Source organism: Scyliorhinus torazame, chromosome 5 (assembly GCF_047496885.1).
Source record: "Scyliorhinus torazame isolate Kashiwa2021f chromosome 5, sScyTor2.1, whole genome shotgun sequence".
In the NCBI taxonomy this organism is placed as follows: domain Eukaryota; kingdom Metazoa; phylum Chordata; class Chondrichthyes; order Carcharhiniformes; family Scyliorhinidae; genus Scyliorhinus; species Scyliorhinus torazame.
In genome coordinates this window covers 71,160,634-71,181,103 of record NC_092711.1, presented here as the reverse complement: position 1 = coordinate 71,181,103, position 20,470 = coordinate 71,160,634, and the positions used below count along the sequence as shown (strand labels likewise).

Genomic DNA, 20,470 nt, shown 5'->3' with positions numbered 1-20,470 from the left:
TGGAAGGGTCTGGAAGAGGGCAAAGCCTGGGTGTGAGGGGTCTCTGACAATGCTGTCTGCCTTTCTGAGGCAGCGGGAGGTGTAGACAGAATCAATGGGAGGGTGGCAAGCTTGTGTGATGCGTTGGGCTGAGTTCACCACACTCTGCAGTTTCTTGCAATCTTGCTGTGTGAGAAATGATTGAACTCAGTGACTTCCAAGTTTCATCAATATCAATGTTGATTGATTAAGTTTTTATTGATGTGCCTGTGAAATATTTCACAGTTTAGTTTAATGCTCCTTGATAATGTAATTTCACAATGGACATGTTACTGTGAGGAATGTGTGAGTAACAATTATCAGCAAGGATTAATCAGCACTTTCTAATTGAAGATGTTAATCAGTGGAACCTTTTAAACTCTGAATTGTAGATTTTGGATCAAACATCAATTTAGGACGATCCTGTTAAGAGTTCTTGAATGAAGGGGAATATCACAGATGCTGCTTTGAAAATGGGACATTGCAGCCCCGAGAATCAATGACATCTGAAAATATTAAACTGCAGCCAGTTCTAGGGTTTGTTAACATCAGCAGAATCAAACCAGATATTGTCAGACCATCAATGCTGGATGTGAATAACAGTAGCATAAACAGCAAAATCCAATCCCTGCAGTCACTTGTCAACTTGCTGATGTCTCAGCTCATATCGTGACTGAGTGAATCCCTTCCCACAGCGTCGATGGTCGGTCAAGTCCCTTTGTGAATTTGTTGGTGTGCACTGAAGGTGGATGACTTTATGAGCATCTTTCCAATGAAACTACAGCTGAATAGCTTCTCCATAGTGTAACTTCACTGGTGTCTGAGCAGACTGGATGATTGAGTGAATCCCTTCCCACAAACTGAGCAGGTAAACAATCTCTCCCCGGTGTGAACACAATTGTGTATAGTGAGATTAGATGAAGACATGCACCTCTTTGCACAGGACATGCAGCTGAATGCTCTGTCCTCAGAGTGAATTCGTTGGTGTAACATGAGTCCAGCTGACTGAGTGAATCCCTTCCCACACACACAACAGGTGAACAGCCTCTTCTCAGCATGAACCTGCTGGTGTCTAAGCAGGTTGGATGACTGAGCGAATACCTTTCCACACTTTTAGCAGGTGAATGGCCTTTCTCCAGTGTGAATCCGCTGGTGTGTAAGCAGGTTGGATAACTGAGTGAATCCCTTCCCACACTTGTAGCAGGTGAATGGCCTCTCGCCAGTGTGAATCCGCTGGTGTGCAGTAAAGACGGAAGAACAAGTGAACCCTTCCCACAAGTGCAGCAGGTGAGCGGTCGCTCCCCAGTGTGAGTATGTTGGTGTGCAGTGAGGGAAGAGGAATGCCTGAACCTTTTTTCACAGGAAGTACAGCTGAATGGTTTGTCTTCTGCATGATATCGCTGGTGTAACACGAGGCCAGCTGATTGAGTAAATCCTTTCCCACATTCCGAGCAGGTGAATGGTCTCCTGTGTGAATACGCGGTGGGTTTCCAGCAGGCATTGATAATGGAATTCCTTCCCACAGTCTCCACATTTCCATGTCTCCATGATCCAGGTGTCCTTGTATCTCTCCAGTTCGGACAACCAGTTGAAGCCTTGGCCACACAGAATATATGGATGTTTCCTCCTCTATGTGAATGGTGCAGGCTGAGTAATTGGTTGAAGCACTTTGCACAGTCAGTGAACTGGAACACTGTCACTCAGATGCATCTGCCTCTGTCCTTTTCCAATCACATTGCTATTTGAAATGTTCTCCCACAGGTAGAACAGGCAAACATTTCTCCTTCCACATTCAAAGGCTGTGGATATCCAGGTAATGATGAAGCCATTAACTCAGCCAAATGCTGCTATAATATTTGGTTTGAACAAAGAAAAGTACAGCACAGGAACAAGCCCTTCGGCCCTCCATGCCTGCGCCGACCATGCTGCCCGTCTAAACTAAAATCTTCTACACTTCCGGGGTCCATATTCCTCTATTCCCATCCTATTCATGTATTTGTCAAGATGCCCCTCAAACGTCACTATCGTCCCTGCTTCCACCACCTCCTCAAGCAGCGAGTTCCAGGCACCCACTACCCACGGTGTAAAAAACGTACCTCGTACATCTCTAAGCCTTGCCCCTCGCACCTTAAACCTATGCCCCCTAGTAATTGACCCCTCTACCCTGGGAAAAAAATCTCTGCATATCCACTCTGTCTATGCAAAACCGTTTGAGTTTCCAGTCTTTGAAATCTCCCCTTTTAATACCCTGTAAAAGGAGTTTACAAAAGTCATCACTGTCAGTCCAGGATAGAAATTCAGGAAACTCAATTCTAGTTTCTCTGCAACATTTTTTCTTCTCTGGTTTCCCCAAAGCTGTAAATCCCCGTCCCACACACACTCCCTCCTCCCTGGGCTGAAATCCAAACCCATCTCACCATTTCTTTCCTCCACTCCCAGTTTTCTCCCTCCCTCTCCTCTGCCTGGGTTCAGTTCTCTAGCTCATGTCTGCAGACTGACATTAAAATCCACGGGTCTTTTGGGGGGGGGTTGGGGCCTCCAGCCGGTGTTTGCGAATTCTCCCCACCCACCTGCCAGGGTTTCCTTCCTTGCCAGAGGTCAGAGTCCTCATTGATTTGAGTGCAAAGTGTAAGCTCTTATTTATTATCCCCCCCTCCCCCATCCTCTGATGTGAACCATCCTCCAGTGTCTGAAGCAGGATGGTGCCCGTTAACCTGGGCCTGTTCCCGGGAGGGAGGGAGAAGCCCCGCAGCTGCAAACGAGAGAGCTGATAGTGATTGTGAAGGGTTTGCTCCAGCTCACAATGCCCGGGGACTGATTGACGGCAGGTTCGGACCAATAGGAAGGGGCGGAGCTGGAGGACTGAATGGAAAGGGCTGGTCCTTCAACCAATCAGAGTGAATGAGGGGCGGGGCTGAGCCCGGCTCTCCCTCATTGGCTGAAACTCTGCATCATTTTGAAAGCTGATTTGTCTCAAACTCCAGGAGAAAACTGGACTTTTCTGTGGTTTTAAACAGATGAGAGGAAATGAAGGGATCTGGAAAGCAGCAGATTCTTCATGTTGTTCCAGGAAAGTGGGGCCTGTGGAATGTCAGGTTTTACAGAGCACACGGTCAGCCTGTGGTTTCACGCTGGATAAAGAATCTGCAAACAAGGCAAGGGAATAAACAATTAATGGTAGGACCCGAGGAACTACAGAGGATCGGAGGGACCTTGGTGGGCATATCCATAGGTGAATGAAGAGGTATATTCCAGAAACATATATATGGACAAATTCAAAGATGCCAGACAATGCTTGGAATGCGAGCATTAGCAGGTGATTAAATCTTTAAATATCTGTAAAGATTTAATCACCTGCTAATGCTCGCATTCCAAGCATTGTTTGGCATCTTTGAATTTGTCTATATATATGTTTCTAGAACATACCTCTTCATTCACCTGAGGAAGGAGCAGCGCTCCGAAAGCTAGTGATATCGAAACAAACCTGTTGGACTTTAACCTGGTGGACTGTGCTCACCCCAGTCCAACGCCGGCATCTCCACATCATAGAATATAAGAGCAGGGAGGTTATGATTACGTAGACTATACAGTGCAGAAGGAGGCCATTCAGCCCATCGAGCCTGCACTGGCCCTTGGAAAGAGCATCCCCATTTAAGACCAGAACTCCGCCCCATACCCGTAACCCAGCAACCCCACCCAACCCCTTTGGACACTAAGGGCAATTTAGCATGGCCAATCCATCTAACCTGCACGTCTTTGGACTGTGGGACGAAACCGGAGCACCCGGAGGAAACCCACGCAGACATGGGGAGAACGTGCAGACTCCACACCGACAGTGACCCAAGCCGGGAATCGAACCTGGGACCCTGGAGCTGCGAAGCGACTGCTAACCACTGTGCTACCGTGCCGCCCTGATGGAGCTGAATAAAATGCTGGTTAGACCACAGCTGGAGTAGTGTGTGCAGTTCTGGAAGGAAGTGATTGCACTCGAGAGGATGCAGAGTAGATTCACCAGGATGGCCTGGGCTGGAGTATTTCAGCTAACAAAAGAAACTGGATAGTCTGGAGTTTTCCTAGGAGCAGAGAAGGCTGAGAGGGACCTGATTGATGTGTATAAAATTATCGAGTGAATTAGTGGTGAATAGATGGGGTGGACAGGATGGAACCTTTCCCCTTAGCCGAGGGGTAAATAACCAGTGGGCCTAGAAAGGAAACTTTCCCCTTAGCTTAGCGGAGGGGTCAATAACCAGTGGACCGGGAAAGGAAACTTTCCCCTTACCGGAGGGGTCAATAAGCAGGGGCATAGATTTCAGGTAATGGCAGGAAGTTTACAGGAGATGCGAAGAAAAACATTTTCACACAGAGGTCGGTGGGAATCTGGAACTCACTGTCTGAAAGTGTGGTAGAGAATGTAAACTTCACAACATTTTAAGAAGTATTTAGATGAGCACTTGAAATACTGTAGCATGGAAGGCTATGGTCTAAGTGCTGGAAAATGGGATTAGAGTAAATAGGTGCTTGATGTGGACACACATGGAGGCCCATACCGGCCTCCCGAACAGGCACCGGAATGTGGCGACCAGGGGCTTTTCACAGTAACTTCTTTGAAGCCTACTCATGACAATAAGCGATTATTATTATATTATAATGGGTTAAAGCGCATCTTTCACTCCTGGAAAAACTGTCTGACTCTAATCGTACCATTCAAATCACTCAATGGAATTGTCAGGAACCACATTGCTTGAAGAGGAAGGTTGCTGACACCTAATGATAAGGAGCACTCGCACAAGCAGCAAAACACATAACTTTGGTCAGACAAGATTTTACCATTTTAAATTCATACTGACTATTCATTGTTATGTTTATCGTTTCCAGATTTTAAAAATTCTCTCCTTTACTCAGGATTCGACTATTTACCGATGTGAAGCTCATTTTTTCATCATTCCCTGGACACGTTCATGGTAGCACAGTGGTTAGCACAGTTGCTTCATAGCGCCAGGGTCCCAGGTTCGATTCCCGGCCTGAGTCACTGTCTGTGTGGAGTCTGCACGTTCTCCCCGTGTCTGCGTGGGTTTCCTCCCACATGTCCCGAAAGACGTGCTGTTAGGTGAATTGGATATTCTGAAGGAACTGAGAGGGTTCATGGAGCAAACGGAGGGAGCAGATCCATGGAGATTTAGCGGGCCGATGGCGAGGGAGTTCTCATACAACTCCCACGTCCCACGAATTGACTACTTTGTTGTGAGTAGGGACCTGCTGGCCGGAATGGTGAGGGCAGAATATTCAACAATTGCCATATCGGACCATGCTCCGCACTGGGTAGACCTGCAGTTTCCGAGCATGAGGGCGCTGGAGAAGTTTGGGCTGGCGAGGGGGAACGAATTTAGATACAGTTGTGGGATTTTGTACGCAGATTGGTGTCGTCCTTCCCACGTCTCTCGCCGAAGGGGAGGCAGGACAGGGGAGAGGTGGGAGAGGGTAGAGTTTCAGATGTCTACAAGGAACTAATGGGAGCTGAGGATACGCAGACTTTCCTGGCTCAAATCCATGGTTCCCCGAATCGGCATTTCACTTGACCCTGTCCCCAACCCGAAGTGCTGGCGAAACTGCCTCCAAATTCTCAACAAAGCTATTACTACCGGACTCCCTGAGTATTTCCCCGGGGCCGTCGGGAGCGGTGCTGTTGCTTGCGCCTTCAATCTCGACCCCTGACACAAACTTTCCTCCATTCTGACCCACTGGAAGTCAACCCCTCTGACCCAGCTCCGTACCTTCTCCATATTCTCCATAATTCATCAGGTTCGGAAGACCCAAACCCCCTGCCTGTCTTCCTCTCTGTCATAGCACCTTTCTAATTCTGGCCACCTTTCGTCCCCATATGAACGAGGTAATCATCCCTTCAATCTCTCTAAAAAATGCATTTGGGAGGAAAATCGGCAGGCATTGGAAAATAAACAAAAATCGTGGCAACACGTTCATTTTAACCACCTGTACCCAACCTGCCAGTGACAAAGGGAGACCATCCCACCTTGCCAGATCGGCTTTCACCCTCCCCACTAAACTATAAATGTTGTAGCTATGGTGCCTCCCCCAATCCTAAGCAACCTGCACCCCCAGGTATCTAAAGTGAGTCCCTGCCTTATGGAATGGCAGCCACCCCCCCCCCCCCAACCGACCGGCCGAGACACCACAAAATACTCACTCTTGTCTAGATTTAATTTGTATCCCGAGAAAGACCCAAACAGCCGAAGCAGCTCCAATATTCCCCCTGTTGGCACACTCGGTTCTGACACATATAAGTCATCGGCATATAAGAACACCCGATGCTATATCCCCCCCCCCCCCACCCCCCCCACTCACCCCGCACTATCCCTGTCAATACCCTCAAACCTCTTAACGCGATGGCCAGTGACTCAATCGCGAATGCAAGAAGCAGGGGGGACATAGACATCCCTGCCTCGTCCCACGATGGAGAGAAAAGTATTCTAAGCTGATGTTATTTATGCGGACACTTGCCCTCGGCTCCTTATACAGTCGCTTTACCCAGTCCACAAATCTTGGTCCAAACCCAAACCACTCCAGAACTGCCATCAAGTACCCCCATTCTACCCGGTAAAACGCTTTCTCGGCATCCACTGCAACAACCATCTTTGATTCCTTGATGCCATAATCACGTTCAATACCCTCCTAATGTTCGAAAAGAGCTGCCTCCCCCTCACAAACCCCATCTGATCTTCACCTATCACCTTCGGGAGGCACTCCTACAGCCTACCTGCCAGTACCTTCGCCAATATCTTTGCGCCACGTTTAAAAGTGATATGGGCCTATACGACCCACACTCCGTCGGATCCTTATCTCTTTTAAGCAACAGGGAAGTCAGTGCCTGCCCAAAAGTTTGTGGTAACACCCCCTTCCCCATCGCCTCCTCAAACATCCGCACCATCAGTAGTACCAGCTTATCTTTGAATTTTTTAATAATATTCCACCGGAAACCAATTCGACCCTGTCACCTCCCCGACTGCATCCTCCCAATCGCATCTTTTATCTCCTGCTCCACTATCGCCCCTTCTAATGTCGCCCTGTCCCCCTCCCCTAACCTTGGGTACTCCAGCTCATCTAGAAATTTCTACATCTCCTGGCCTCCCCCAGGTGACTAAGACCTGTACAACCTCTCAGAAAATTCCTGAGACCTTGTTAATCTGATTTGGAGCTACCACCAACTTCCCTGCCCTGTCCCACACCTGGACAATTTCCCTTGCTGCAGCCTCCCTCCGGAGCTGACCCACCAACAAGCGCCATGCTCGTAAACTGCATCCCTTGCTCGCCCCAATTGGCGTACCACCTTGCTGGTAGCTAGTTGGTCAAAGCTCGACTGAAGTTCCTTCCTCTTTTCCAACTTCGCTGGATCCCTATCTTTTGCATACCTATCTACCTCCAGAATATCTATTACCCTCTGACGCTCCAACCTCTCATCTTTGTCTTGCCTAGCCTTGAACGAGATCACCTCACCCCTCCCACCGCCTTTAGAGCCTCCCAAACAACCACCTTTGACACCTCACCCATGCAACTGAAACCTACATATTCCTCGATTACTTTTTCAATTTTGTCACAGACCCCTTTGTCCCCCAACAGTCCCACATCTAACTTCCACCCTGGTTCCTGTACCACCCCCTTCTCCAGTACCATATCCACCCAATGCAGAGCATGATCTGATGTTGCAATTGCGGAGTACTCCGACCCCTTAACCCCAGCCAGCAGCACCTTCCCCACCATGAAAAAGTAATCCGCGAGTACACATTATGAACTGCTGAGAAAAACAAGTACTCCCGCTCCCTCGGTGCAGAAACCTCCATGGGTCCACCCCTCCCATTTCCACCATTAGCCCAGCCAGCACCTTCCCCCCCCGCCCCCCACTGACGGAACCTGCGAGCGCAGCGTGACCTGTCCAACCTTGGCTCCTGCTCCAGGTTCCAGTCCACCTTCTCCCCCCCACCATCCGTTTGTGTGAATCCAAGTTGGGGATGGCTCTACACACCTTCTTTGCAAATCCTACATCGTCCCAATGGGACCATATACACTTACCAGCGCCACTAGCCTCCCCTCCAGCATCCCTGTGACTATGTTTCATACAATGATTCAATATTTATTCACTATCACATATTTGTTACTGTTATTCGATCACACACACACACACGTAATTCAAACTGCAAAGCTATTATGCACAAGACCTGAACTTAATTCAGAGTGACTGGCAAGTCTCAGACAGATAGTGGCCTTTATCTGTATCTCGAATCTTGTAGTCCTCAATGTTCAGTCCTTGGTCTGGTCTGTCCCTGGCTCTGGTCTTCCTTCAGGTGGTCGGGTGATGGTCTACTCCGTCGACCAGCGGAAATCACCGTTGTTGGTTACTGCTGCAGAGATTCTAAAGTTGTGCAGAACCTTTTAAAGCTGCTTGAATTTCGTCCCCGTTGGTGGACCCCTTGGTCTTTTGTCAATCAATTGATCAGGGATCAATTAGCCTGATCGATCAAATCCAATCAGGAGCTGCCGCGTCAATTTTGGGGTGGGCACTCAGTGACCATGCCTGGAAGTGTTCGGGGCATGTAGGCTTTCCACTGTGCCGCTGTGTCTGGTAAAGAAGTGTGAATGACAGGACGATTCTATTGTTCCTGGGATGGCCTGGAGATGGCCATTTGCTTATGTTATTTGCATCAACCTGTAAAATATTTTGAAGTCTGCAAAACCTTTTGTTGCAACGTTTTTGATCTGTTCTGCAGCCTGCTTGTCCATAAAACCTGACCACCTTTCCCAGCATGCCTTTCTGGACACCATTTTAGGTGGCCACAGAATAGAATGTGAACTGGCAAAATACATAAAAATGGATTGTAAACATTTGGCTCAGACAAAGGTTTGTCCATTCCAGATAGAGTCAGGAGAATTTATAATGAGGAATAGAGATCTCTACAGCCACCTCGTTCAACACTCTGGGATACAGATCACCAGCTTTTGCGGTTTTATTAACTTTCAACCCCATTAATTTCTCCAGTGCTACTTTTTCACCAATACTAATCTCTGCCAGTCCCTTGGTTCTCTGGTGTTTTGGGGACAATTTCTGTATCTTCCTCTGTGAAGACAGACACACATTGTTCAGTTTCTCTGCCATTTCCTTACTCCCCATTACAAACTCTCCTGTCTCTGCCTGGAATGGACCCACATTGGTCTTTGCTAATCTTTTCCTTTTCACATCCCTGGAGAAGCTTTCCCAGTCGGTTTTTTTATGTCTCTCGCCAGTTTGCTCTCATCAGTTTCTTGATCCTTCTTTGCTGAATTCTAATGGATCTCATGGAATCATTAACTTTTCTTGTTCTCCACAGTTACATTACTTTTCCTGTTGGATTTTTGTTCCTTAAAGGAATCTATATTTGTTGTATACATGTTGTCAGGTAGATGTACCTTTAAGAAATGGGTGTTTATCAAATAGCTGCAGTGATGTCAGTGAGTGGGTGGAGCTGGGCTGTCTGTCTTTCACTTTTGTTTTTGAGCTGGCAGCTGCAGTGTGTTTTTGGTTTCATTTTCAGAGGTGAAGAGCTGCATTCACACCAAGATGTTATGATCTCTCTCTGCAAACTAAAGATCACTTGATCATTTCAAAGTAATACCTGTTTTTGTAGAGAATTTAAACCTTCTGTCTTTATTTTAAAAGGGTTTCACTTGTGGATGTTGTTTGAAATGTTATCAAGGGTTATCTATAGAATACTGTATCTTTTTTTTGGGGGGGGAATCAGGATTGGTAGTTGATAAACTGTTTACTGTGTGTTTATAAAATGTTAACTGGATTCATAGAATAAACATTGTTTTGTTTCAAACATACTTTAGCTCTCTGTTGCATCATACCTGTAAAGTGGGCCCTTGTGCTCCCCATAACCACAATCTATTTAAAGTTGTGGGTCAGGTGAACTCCATGGTATACTTTGGTGTTCTCTAAACCCTGGCCCATAATAAATTGGGGGTTAGTCCGGGATAAAAGTCTATCTTTCGTGATTGGGTTGGCTTAGTGAACTCAAAGATAGTGAGGGGTGAGCATATTTGTGCTTGCTTTTCTGGTGTGGAACTCCAGTTTAAGTAGGGAGTGTGTTGCGGACAATAACTCTTTCAGAGGATTGGACATTGTTGGGGCTGGAGAAGGTCACACACAATATGTTTCGAACAGAGACTAAAAAAAGATTTTTAGATTTGGCAAAAACATTGGTTAGCGTTACCTGACAGCACACAGAAAGAAGAGGTACTTACGGCGCTAGGTGAGCATTTAAAATTGCCTGAGATCCAGTCTCAGTAGAAATGGCAAAAATTCAGTTACAAATCAAGCAACTTGAACATGAAAAAGAATTAAAGCAGCTTGAATACAAAATGAGAGAAAAAGAGAGAGAAAGGGAGACACAGATCAAGGAAAAAGAAAAGGAGAGAGAAGAAAAAAAACAAAGAAAGAATAGCCCCAGCAGAACAAAAACAAAAAGAAAAAGAGAGAGAGGAAAGGGAAAAAGAGAGGGACTTTGGACTTCAGAAAATGGCCATGAAACATGACAGTCAGTTAAAATTGACGGATATAAAGGGAAACATACAGTTGGAGGACAGTGATGAGGATAAAGAGAAAGAGCATCGTAGTCAAAGGCTTGGTGGGGAACTATTTAGATATGTCCAAGCATTGCCAATATTTGATGAGGAGGTAGAAGCCTATTTCATTTGAGAACATGGCTAAACAAATGAAATGGCCTCAGGAGATGTGGTTATTATTGATTCAAACAAAGCTGGTAGGTAGGGCTAGTGAAGTGTTTGCATCACTATCAGAGGAGATATCTGGGACGTATGAGGAGGTGAAAACATCCATCTTAGGTCCATATGAACTAGTGCCTAAAGCCTACAGACATAGGATTAGAAATTTAAGGAAAGAACCTGGTCAAACGTACGTGGAGTTTGAAAGGATCAAACAGAGTAATTTTGATAGGTGGATGAAAATAGACCAAATGTATGAAGCTTCAGAGAAATTATTGTTTTGGAAGAGTTTAAAAATCCAATTCCTGATGTAGTGAGAACTCATGTGGAAGAGCAGAGGGTTAAAACTGTGAGGTTAGCAGCAGAAATGGCAGATGATTATGAATTAGTTCATAAATCAAAGCTTGGTTTCCAACATTAGTTTCAGCCTGTGAGGGACAGAAACTGGGGGAAAAAGAAATACTCAAGTGGTAGAGGGAAAGGAGATCTGATTGGATATAATGAGAGTGTACCTCAGAATAAAAAAGAAATCCAAGAGGGTGGAAGAGAAATGAAAAGTTTCAAATGTTTTCACTGTAATAAACTAGGACATGTAAAGTCACAGTGTTGGTGGTTGAAGAAAAGCTGATGTGGTAAAACAGGATAAGACAGTGGGGTTTCTTAAAGTGGTAAAGGAAAGCCCAAGTGAAGCGAAGGAGGTGCAAAAGATTCTACAGGCTGATCAAGAGTTGATTGATAAGAAGGTGCCAGATCTCTTTAAAGAATTTACTTGTATGGGTAAAGTTTGCTCATGTGCATCAGGAGGAGCAGGTAAAGAAGTCACAATTTTGAGAGATACGGGAGCTAGTCAATCTTTAATAGTCAGAGATGAGGAGTTATGTAGTTTGGGAAGAATACTGCCAGAAAAGGTGGTAATATGTGGAATTCAGGGTGAGAGTAGTAGTGTTCCATTATATAAGGTAAGGTTGGAAAGTGCAGTGAAGAGTGGTGAAGTGGTAGTAAGAGCAACAGAGAAACTATCTTGTCCAGGAATACAGTTTATCTTGGGTAATGATATAGCTGGATCGCATGTGGAAGTGATGCCCACTGTGGTTAATAAGCCAGTGGAAAATCAGACAACTGAAGTATTGAAGGACGAATATCCTGGGATTTTTCAGGAGTAACGAGGTCGCAAAGTCACAGGTTAAGACAAGGGGAGACATCAAAGAGTGAAGATAAAGTCAAAGTTCAATTATCAGAAACGACTTTTGATCAGATGGTTGGAAAAGAACAACAACAGGTGGAGGTTGAGGCGGATATTTTTATTTCAGGAAAATTGGTGGAGTTACAACAGAAATATTACAGCTAGAAAGATTGTGGAGGAGTTACTTAAATTCTTTACTAGATATGGACTACCCACAGAAATACAATCTAATCAAGGACCAAATTTTATCTAAAGGTTGTTCGAAGAAGTTATGGATAGCTTAGGAATAAAACAATTTAAATCAACTGCATACCATCCAGAATCACGGGAGCGTTAGAAAGGTGGCATCAGACATTAAAGACAATGTTGAGGCCTTATTGTCACGATTATCCAGAGGATTGGGATAAAGGAATTCCATTCGTACTGTTTCCAATTAAGGATGCACCGAATGAGTCAACCAAATTCAGTCCTTTTGAACTAATTTTTGGTCATGAGGTAAAAGGACCACTTCAAGTGATTGAGGAAAAATTGGTGATTGAGCAGTCGGAACTTACATTATTGGATTACGTGTCAAACTTTAGGGAATGATTAAATAGAGCAGGGGAATTGGCGAGACAACATTTAAAAGTTGCACAAAATGTGATAAAACGGTAGCGGACAAGAAAGCAAAGGTTTGTAGTTTTGCCAGTGGAGACAAAGTTTTAGTATTGTTATCAATGGCCGGTGAACCTTTAAAAGCAAAGTTTTGTGGACCTGATGAGATTGCAAGGAAAGTAAGTGAGGTGAATTATGTGGTAAAAATGCCAGAAAGGAAAACTCACCGAATGTGTCATGTGAATATGCTTAACAGGTACTTTGAAACGGAAGGAGAGAAACTGGAGGAGGTTTTAATGATTCTAACTCAAAGTGACAAACCAAATCCAGATGACTTTGAGTTTGACATCCCTCAAATTAAATTGTAAAATGAGGATGTTCTTAAAAATTGGGATAAATTGTTGAGTTACCTTCCAGAGGAAAGATAAACTTTGGTATTCTCGAAACCCTGGCCCATAATAATGTGAAATAAAAGTCGCATAAATCCCAGAGGACCATAGGCTGCTCTCCCCTTTGACAGAGAGAGAGCTGACTGGAGGCGATTTAACCCGAGGGTCAGCGCTCCTCAGGCAAGGGGCCTGTTTGAGAAGGTGGGGCCTTCATGAATAACCCCAGCCAGTACGGGAGTTGAATCCTCACTGTTGGCCTTGCTCTGCATCACGAACCAGTCGTACAGCCAACTGAGCTAACCGACCCTCTCGTAAATATGTAATAATTCCTTAAATATTAGGTGTTCCCTGGACCAATCAGTTTCCCAGTCCATCTCAAACAACTTGCCCCTCATATCCTGATAGGTTTCTTCTGTGAGGAACACCCAGATAAATTAAACAAAAGAACTTTGTAACCATCAGGGCCCATCTCCATGGCAACATGGCATGCTTTGAGGGGTTTGAAACAGAAATGGAAACTAAATATCTTCAAACTTCCAAATACCCTTTCACTCTGTGATCCTTGTGCAATTTGAAGCCAAGTATGAGCAACAAGGCTCAAAGTGCATCAGGAGGCAAAGTGGTGAGACCGGTCAGTCCAGCAGAAAGAAACCCTCTGACCATCCCCACTGACCACCTGTCAGAATGAACAAAATGCAGTCCTGGGTGTAGAGCAGAAACAATAACAGCAGAATCCAACCCCTGTAATCAATTGTGAAATTGTTGGTGTCACAGCTGGTGCGATGAATCATGCAATCCTGTCTCACATTGAGAGGTGGATGGCATCTCCCCAGTGTGAACTCGCTGGTGTCTCCGAAGGGTGGATAACCGAGGGAATCCCTTCCCACACTGAGAGCAGCCTCTCCCCAGTGTGAACTCGCTGGTGTCTCCGCAGGTGAGATAACCGAGTAAATCCCTTCCCACACTGAGAGCAGGTGAATGGCCTCTCCCCAGTGTGAACCCGCTGGTGTCTCTGAAGGTGAGATAATTGAGTGAATCCCGTCCCACACTGAGAGCAGGTGAATGGCCTCTCGCCAGTGTGAACTCGCTGGTGTTTCTGCAAACTGCATAGTTCAGTAAATCCTTTCCCACACTGAGAGCAGATGAACGGCCTCTCCCCGGTGTGAATTAGCTGGTGTCTCAATAGACGAGATGAATCACAAAATCCTTTTCCACACTGGGAGCAGGTGAATGGCCTCTCTCCGGTGTGAACTCGCTGGTGTGACTGCAGGTGAGATAACTGAGTGAATCCCTTCCCACACTGAGAGCAGGTGAATGGCCTCTCCCCAGTGTGAACTCGCTGGTGTTTCCGCAGGTGGGATAATTGAGTAAATCCTTTCCCACACTGAGAGCAGGCAAATGGCCTCTCCCCAGTGTGAATTCGCTGGTGTCTCAATAGGCGGGATGAGTCACAAAATCCTTTCCCACACTGAGAGCAGGTGAATGGCCTCTCCCCGGTGTGAACTCGCTGGTGTGACTGCAAGCTGTATACTTCAGTAAATCCTTTCCCACACTGGGAGCAGGAGAACGGCCTCTCCCCGGTGTGAACTCGCTGGTGTTTCTGTAGGGTGGATAATTGATTGAATCCTTTCCCACACTGAGAGCAAGTGAATGGCCTCTCCCCAGTGTGAATTCGCTGGTGTCTCAAAAGGCTAGATGAATCACAAAATCCTTTCCCACACTGAGAGCAGGTGAATGGCCTCTCCCCAGTGTGAACTCGCTGGTGTGACTGCAGGCTGTATCCTTCAGTAAATCCTTTCCCACACTGGGAGCAGGAGAACGGCCTCTCCCCAGTGTGACTGCGTCGATGGGTTTCCAGCTCTGATGGGGCTCGGAATCCCTTCCCACAGTCCCCACATTTCCATGGTTTCTCCATGTTTTGGGTCTCCCAGTGTTTCTGCAGGCTGGACAATCAGTTGAAGCCTCGTCCACAGACACAACACAGGTATGGTCTCTCCCCGCTGTGAATGTTATGTTTATTCAGGCTGTGTAACTGGTTAAAGAACTTTCCAGTCACTCTAGAACACTCTCACTCGGGTGTGTTGTGTGTATCTCGGTGCTTCTCCAGTCACACTGATGTTTCCAGAGTCAGTTCACTGGAACACTCTCACTCGGGTGTGCGTGTTGTGTGTATCTCCGTGCTTCTCCAGTCACACTGATGTTTGAAATCTTTAGAAGCTGAGAGTTCAGGCAAATATTTCTCCTTCTAGATTCAAAGGCCGATGATATTCAGGTTCCAAGGAAACCAGTGACTGTCAGAGCGAGACGTGACGTTTGAGATTTCTGTCTGTAATTCTTCCTCATCTAGTATCCTGTGAAAACATTGAACACATTTTATCACAGTCAGTACAGGACAGAAACGCCTCATCTCAGCTTTCTCTCCATTTATCTGCCAGTTCCCCATAACCCTGGACATCCTCATTAATCAGAGATCTATTGGGCAAGGGGGGGGGGAATAGAGAGAGAGAGATCACGTGACACGGAAGCAGCTGCTTTTCTGCAGGTTCTGGCACCACACAACTATAATTCATCACGAAACCCGGAGAAATAACCTACCGGGCCCCGGTGACCTGAGCGGGGGCTGCAGCTTTCTGACAGGACTCAGCGGCCGCCATCTTAGTTGCGCACTGGCAGCAATGCGCATGCGCACTCGCCTTTTAAATTGGGTACTCGCAGCAGTGCACATGCGCACCCGCCATCTTTATTGGGGCAGTAGCAGCAGAGCGCAGGCGCAGTCGCTATCATTGATGGGGGCAAATCTTTAAAAATGTTTCTTCGTGTCAGAATGACCATCAAACTGTTTCACTCTGAGTATTTATAAGGCAGAACAATGATATAATGACAATAATTCGTATTTGTATTGTGCCTTGACCAGAATAAAACTTTCAGACTTTTCAGAGAAACGGTACAAAATAACAATTGACACTGAGCCACAGGAGATATTAGCTTTGAGGAGAATCTTAATAGAGGAAAGTGAGTCAGGGAGTCGCAGAGTTTTAAAGAGGAAATTTCAGAGAATGCGGCCCAGCCAAATGATAAAAGACCAGTAATGGTGCAGCGTCAGAAAAATAAGGAATGCTGTACTGGCCGGAATTAATGAGGGCAGAGATCTCCAAGAGGTGGTGATGGGGGGGGGGGGGGGGAGATTACAGAGATCAGGATGATCACAACTATCACAATAGAAGAATGAGAAATTTCAACTTTCGGTGCTTCTGAAAGGGAATCATTTGTAGATCAGGGGATGGGTAAACAAGACTTGTGAGTAAACACATGGGCAGCAGAGTTTTGGATGGGATGGAGGGGGTTGTTTAACATTGGAGGCTGACTGGGAGTGTGTTAGAAAAATTTGGTCGAGAGGTAAAAGAATGAATGATGGTTTCTGTAGCAGATAAAAAGACACTAAGGCGGAGTCAGGCAGTGTTGCTGAGGTGGAAATAGGTGATCTTGGTGATGATGTGGATATGTGTTTGGAAGCTCAACAGGGGTGAAATATTTCACGAGGGTTGTGAACAGGCTGCTTCTGCCTCAGACATTTGGCAGGGACAAGGATGGAGTTAGTGGCGAGGGAGTGGAATTTGCAGAGGGGACGGAATCTTAATATTTAAAGAGGAAATGTCTGCTCCTCCAGTACTGGATGTCAGACAAGTTCAGACAGTGCGTCCCTTGGAGTGGAACATGCAAGGGATGGTTTTATGAGCAGGTGCTCTTACTGTGGGACTGGGTTCAAGACATCATCTGACCTCACTGTACACCAGCGAACTCACACTGGGAAGAGGCTGTTCACATGCTCCCAATGTGGGAAGACATTCACTCAGTCATCCAGCCTGCTGACACACAAGCAAGTTCATACTGGGGAGAGGCCGTTCAGCTGCTGCCAGTGTGGGAAGAGATTCACACAGTCATCCAGCTTGCTGACACACAAAGCGAATTCACACTGGGGAGAGGCCATTAACCTGCCCCATGAGTGGGAAGAGATTCACACGTTATCCAGTCTGCTGACAGTCAAGCGAATTGTTGACAATAACCTATCTAATGCATGCAATAAGGTTGAGTGGTATCAGAAATAGTGAAAGTAATGTCAATAGCACAACAGGATGCAGCTTTCAGCGATTACATTACAGTGCTGTTTTTGTTAGGTGATTTAACAGGATGTGATTGGAACATAAATAGGTGCGTCATGAATTTGATTATAGCATTTGCTGGCTGGCCGGGAGACTTTAAAGTTTACTTTAATGTACCCAACAGCAAGTCAGAACTTGAAGCCAAAATTATGCTTCATTCCTGGTTCAGCAAGTGATGCAGCAACCATGTGCTTAAACATTTATTTATAAGGTACAGATTGTTGCTCGGTGTGAGAAGTATGGGCCATTGCAGGGAACTGTGCTCAGAATCAAATCTGCTCGACCTGACTGGGAATGTTTGCCGATTGTTTATGCCAAAAACCAAAGATGGAAGCGTGCACAGCCAGCAATTAAACCACCATTTCTCACCTTGATCATGGTGAACAATTTGCTCATACAATTTCTAAATAAAAGATGAAAGTGATGCATTTGGAGCTGTTGTTCTTCTCTGGTTTTGTAAAATTGAAGTCAAGTAGATGGAAATAAAACTATTCCATGCTGAATGTTATTTTAATTTTACAAACACAGGATGCGTAAATGCTCCTTTAATTGATTTGATGCCATCCGTAGATGGTTTTTGTCAGCTTTTTATATTGTTACTGGAGGAAGTTTGGGTATAGGATAGACACTGATACCGCGCTAGTTAAAACTTACAGGCCAGCAGAATCTAAGTATTCCCATTACTGTTTAAATATGTAAAATCTCAAGCCTCTAAATAAGGTAGATATGGACCTATTGCACCCTTTCTTTTGTGCCATAATTTCAGCGTTAATAAATAGTGGTTTGAACCATTCGGAGAATTAACTAAAGAAACCGTCACAAAGTAGCAGTTATGTTGACAACTTAATCAAATGTTTGAATACCATACTAATATAAGGCAGCTAATACTGATCTTGTACAGTGCAGATTTTTGCTCAACTAGTCCGGATATAGACTTTATCCATTTACAATTTTGGCTGACAAACATCTATGTAACTGGTTTTCCATCTGCATCCAAAATGGCAACACTGGATAGTGGGGAAAACAATTTAATGGCTGGAATATATATTCCATATTATTGACCCTCCTGAAATTTCCATCGTAGATATATGATTTGGATTTGATATGATTTATTGTCACTTGTACCGAAGTACAGTGAAAAGTATTTTTCTGCGGCCGAGGAAAGTACACAGCACGTACATAGTAGACACAAGAATAATCAACACGGAACAATGACAAATGGTACATCGACAAAACAGTGATTGGTTACAGTGCGGAATTATATAAGAGGAAAATAGTTTTAGTAGGTCAGAACGCTGATAGGAGATAAAAGAAAAGGGACAGAGGGAGGGAGCTCGCAGAGAGTCGCCATGCTCCAGATGCCATCTTTGGAAATAAATGATGCGCAGGTTAGGTGGGTTTGCCATGCTAAATTGCCCTTAATGTCCAGTTAGGTTGGGTTACTGGGTTACGGGGATAGGGTGGAGGTGTGGGCTAGGGTGGGGTGCTCTTTCCAAGGGCTGGTGCAGACTTGATGGGCCAAATGGCCTCCTTCTGCACTATAAATTCTATGATTCTAAATGTTAAAAATGTAAAAGTAGTTACAGTGAGTGGATTCTTCTTTGAAGCACATCCAAGACCGATCCATCTTCATTGGGGTATGTTTCTGCTGATGTTAATAAATTTCAACCCAGTTGCGTGGGCTAATATTCTGGATAAAATTTAAATAAAACAGCTTTGTGTTGAACACAGTTAAATCTTTTCTAACATTTCACAAACAAGTTAGTTCCCTTTGAAGGTCTCTCTCTTTCTCCCCTGTCATCTTATGACATCACCGCAATAGAATGTGATGACATCAGTGGATTCCACACTCCCAAAGGAACACGGTGATGTCAGCTTGACTTTAGACATAAGCAGTGTGATGGGAAATGTACAGAACTGTCCCAGTTGTTTTCTTCAAGAGAGAAACTTTTCTGCCACTGTCCCAACTCACACCGAGTCCCATTCACCGATCACCCCCTGTGCTCCCTGATCTACATCATAGAATTTACAGTGCAGAAGGAGGCCACTCGCCCCATCGAGTCCTCACCGGCCCTCGGAAAGAGCACCCCACACAAGCCCACCCGTAACACCACCCAACCTTTTTTGGACACCAGGGGCAATTTAGAATAGCACCAAACCTGCACATCTTTGGACTGTGGGAGGAAACCGGAGCACTCGGAGGAAACCCACGCAGACACGGGGAGAATGTGCAGACTCTGCACAGACAGTGACCCAAGCTGGGAATCGAACCTGGGACCCTGGTGCTGTGAAGCAACTGTGCTACCGTGCCTGTCCGTTCAATTAACACCTCAGTTTTAAAATTCTCCTTCGGCCTGATTTTACCTCTGTACAAGTGACTGCGAATTTGGGTCAGTTAAAATCAGGTCCATTCTTTTCAAAAACTCCACAGCGTCTTTTATTTTCAAATCACCATATGGTCACAAATTCCCCACTCCCATCCCTGTAGTCTTCTCCAATTCGACAACCCTCGGAGCTATCTTTTTTTTAAAAATTTTATTTTTAAAAAAAGAGTATCCAATTCATTTTTTTCAATTAAGGAGCAATTTAGTGTGGCCAATCCACCTAGCCTGCACATCTTTGGGTTCTGGGTGCGAAACTCACGCAAACACGGGGAGAATGTGCAAACTCCACACGGACAGTGACCCAGAGCCAAACCTGGGACCTCGACGCTGTGAGGCAGCAGTGCTATCCACTGCGCTATCGTGCTGCCCTCCCTCCGAGATATCTGTACTCCACTAATACTGCCCTCTTCAATATCCCCGGTTTCAATTGTACAACCACTGGGGATCTTGTCTTCAGCTGCCTGCGCCCTAGGTTTTGGAATTCCCTCCATAAACCTCTCTGCCCCTCAATCTTTTTGTTTCTTTAGGATATTCCTTAAAACCTTCCTCGTTGACCGAGCGACTGGTTAACTGAACCAATATCTCTTTATGTGGCTCAGTGTCAAATTCTGTTTGGTATTCACATCTGTGAAGATCTCTGGGAAGTTTAAAGGTGCTATACAAATGGATGTTGTTTTTGTTGTTGTGGTTAGATCATATTCAGTGGAACCTGCTCTTGTTAAGCAGTCAAACGCTTTCTTGCTGTGTCCAGAGAGAGCTACAGGAAGGCTGTTGACTATATTCGGCCGTGCAAGACTTCAATGGTTAAAATACACAGAAGAGTGAAGACATTGTTATGTCATCACTCGGAGCGAATGGAAACCCTTCTCTTTAAATACATATACAGGGAAGAGGCTGCAATGAAATCTGTCCTTTTTAATCTGCACAAAGTAGGAGGCACAATTTCACAGACTGCTGGAGTCCATTCAGCCC

General features: G+C 45.4%; 1 protein-coding gene across 1 annotated transcript; it reads right to left on the bottom strand.

Moving 5' to 3' along the window:
* Nucleotides 1–12,068: 12,068 nt before the first annotated feature.
* Nucleotides 12,069–15,618, bottom strand: LOC140418340 (uncharacterized). The gene is given in 3 exon segments (XM_072501794.1): nucleotides 12,069–13,852; nucleotides 13,854–15,305; nucleotides 15,550–15,618. Coding segments are annotated over 2 exon segments (1,146 nt in total). The 5' UTR covers nucleotides 14,870–15,305; nucleotides 15,550–15,618; the 3' UTR covers nucleotides 12,069–13,722.
* Between the last annotated feature and the right edge of the window lie 4,852 nt (nucleotides 15,619–20,470).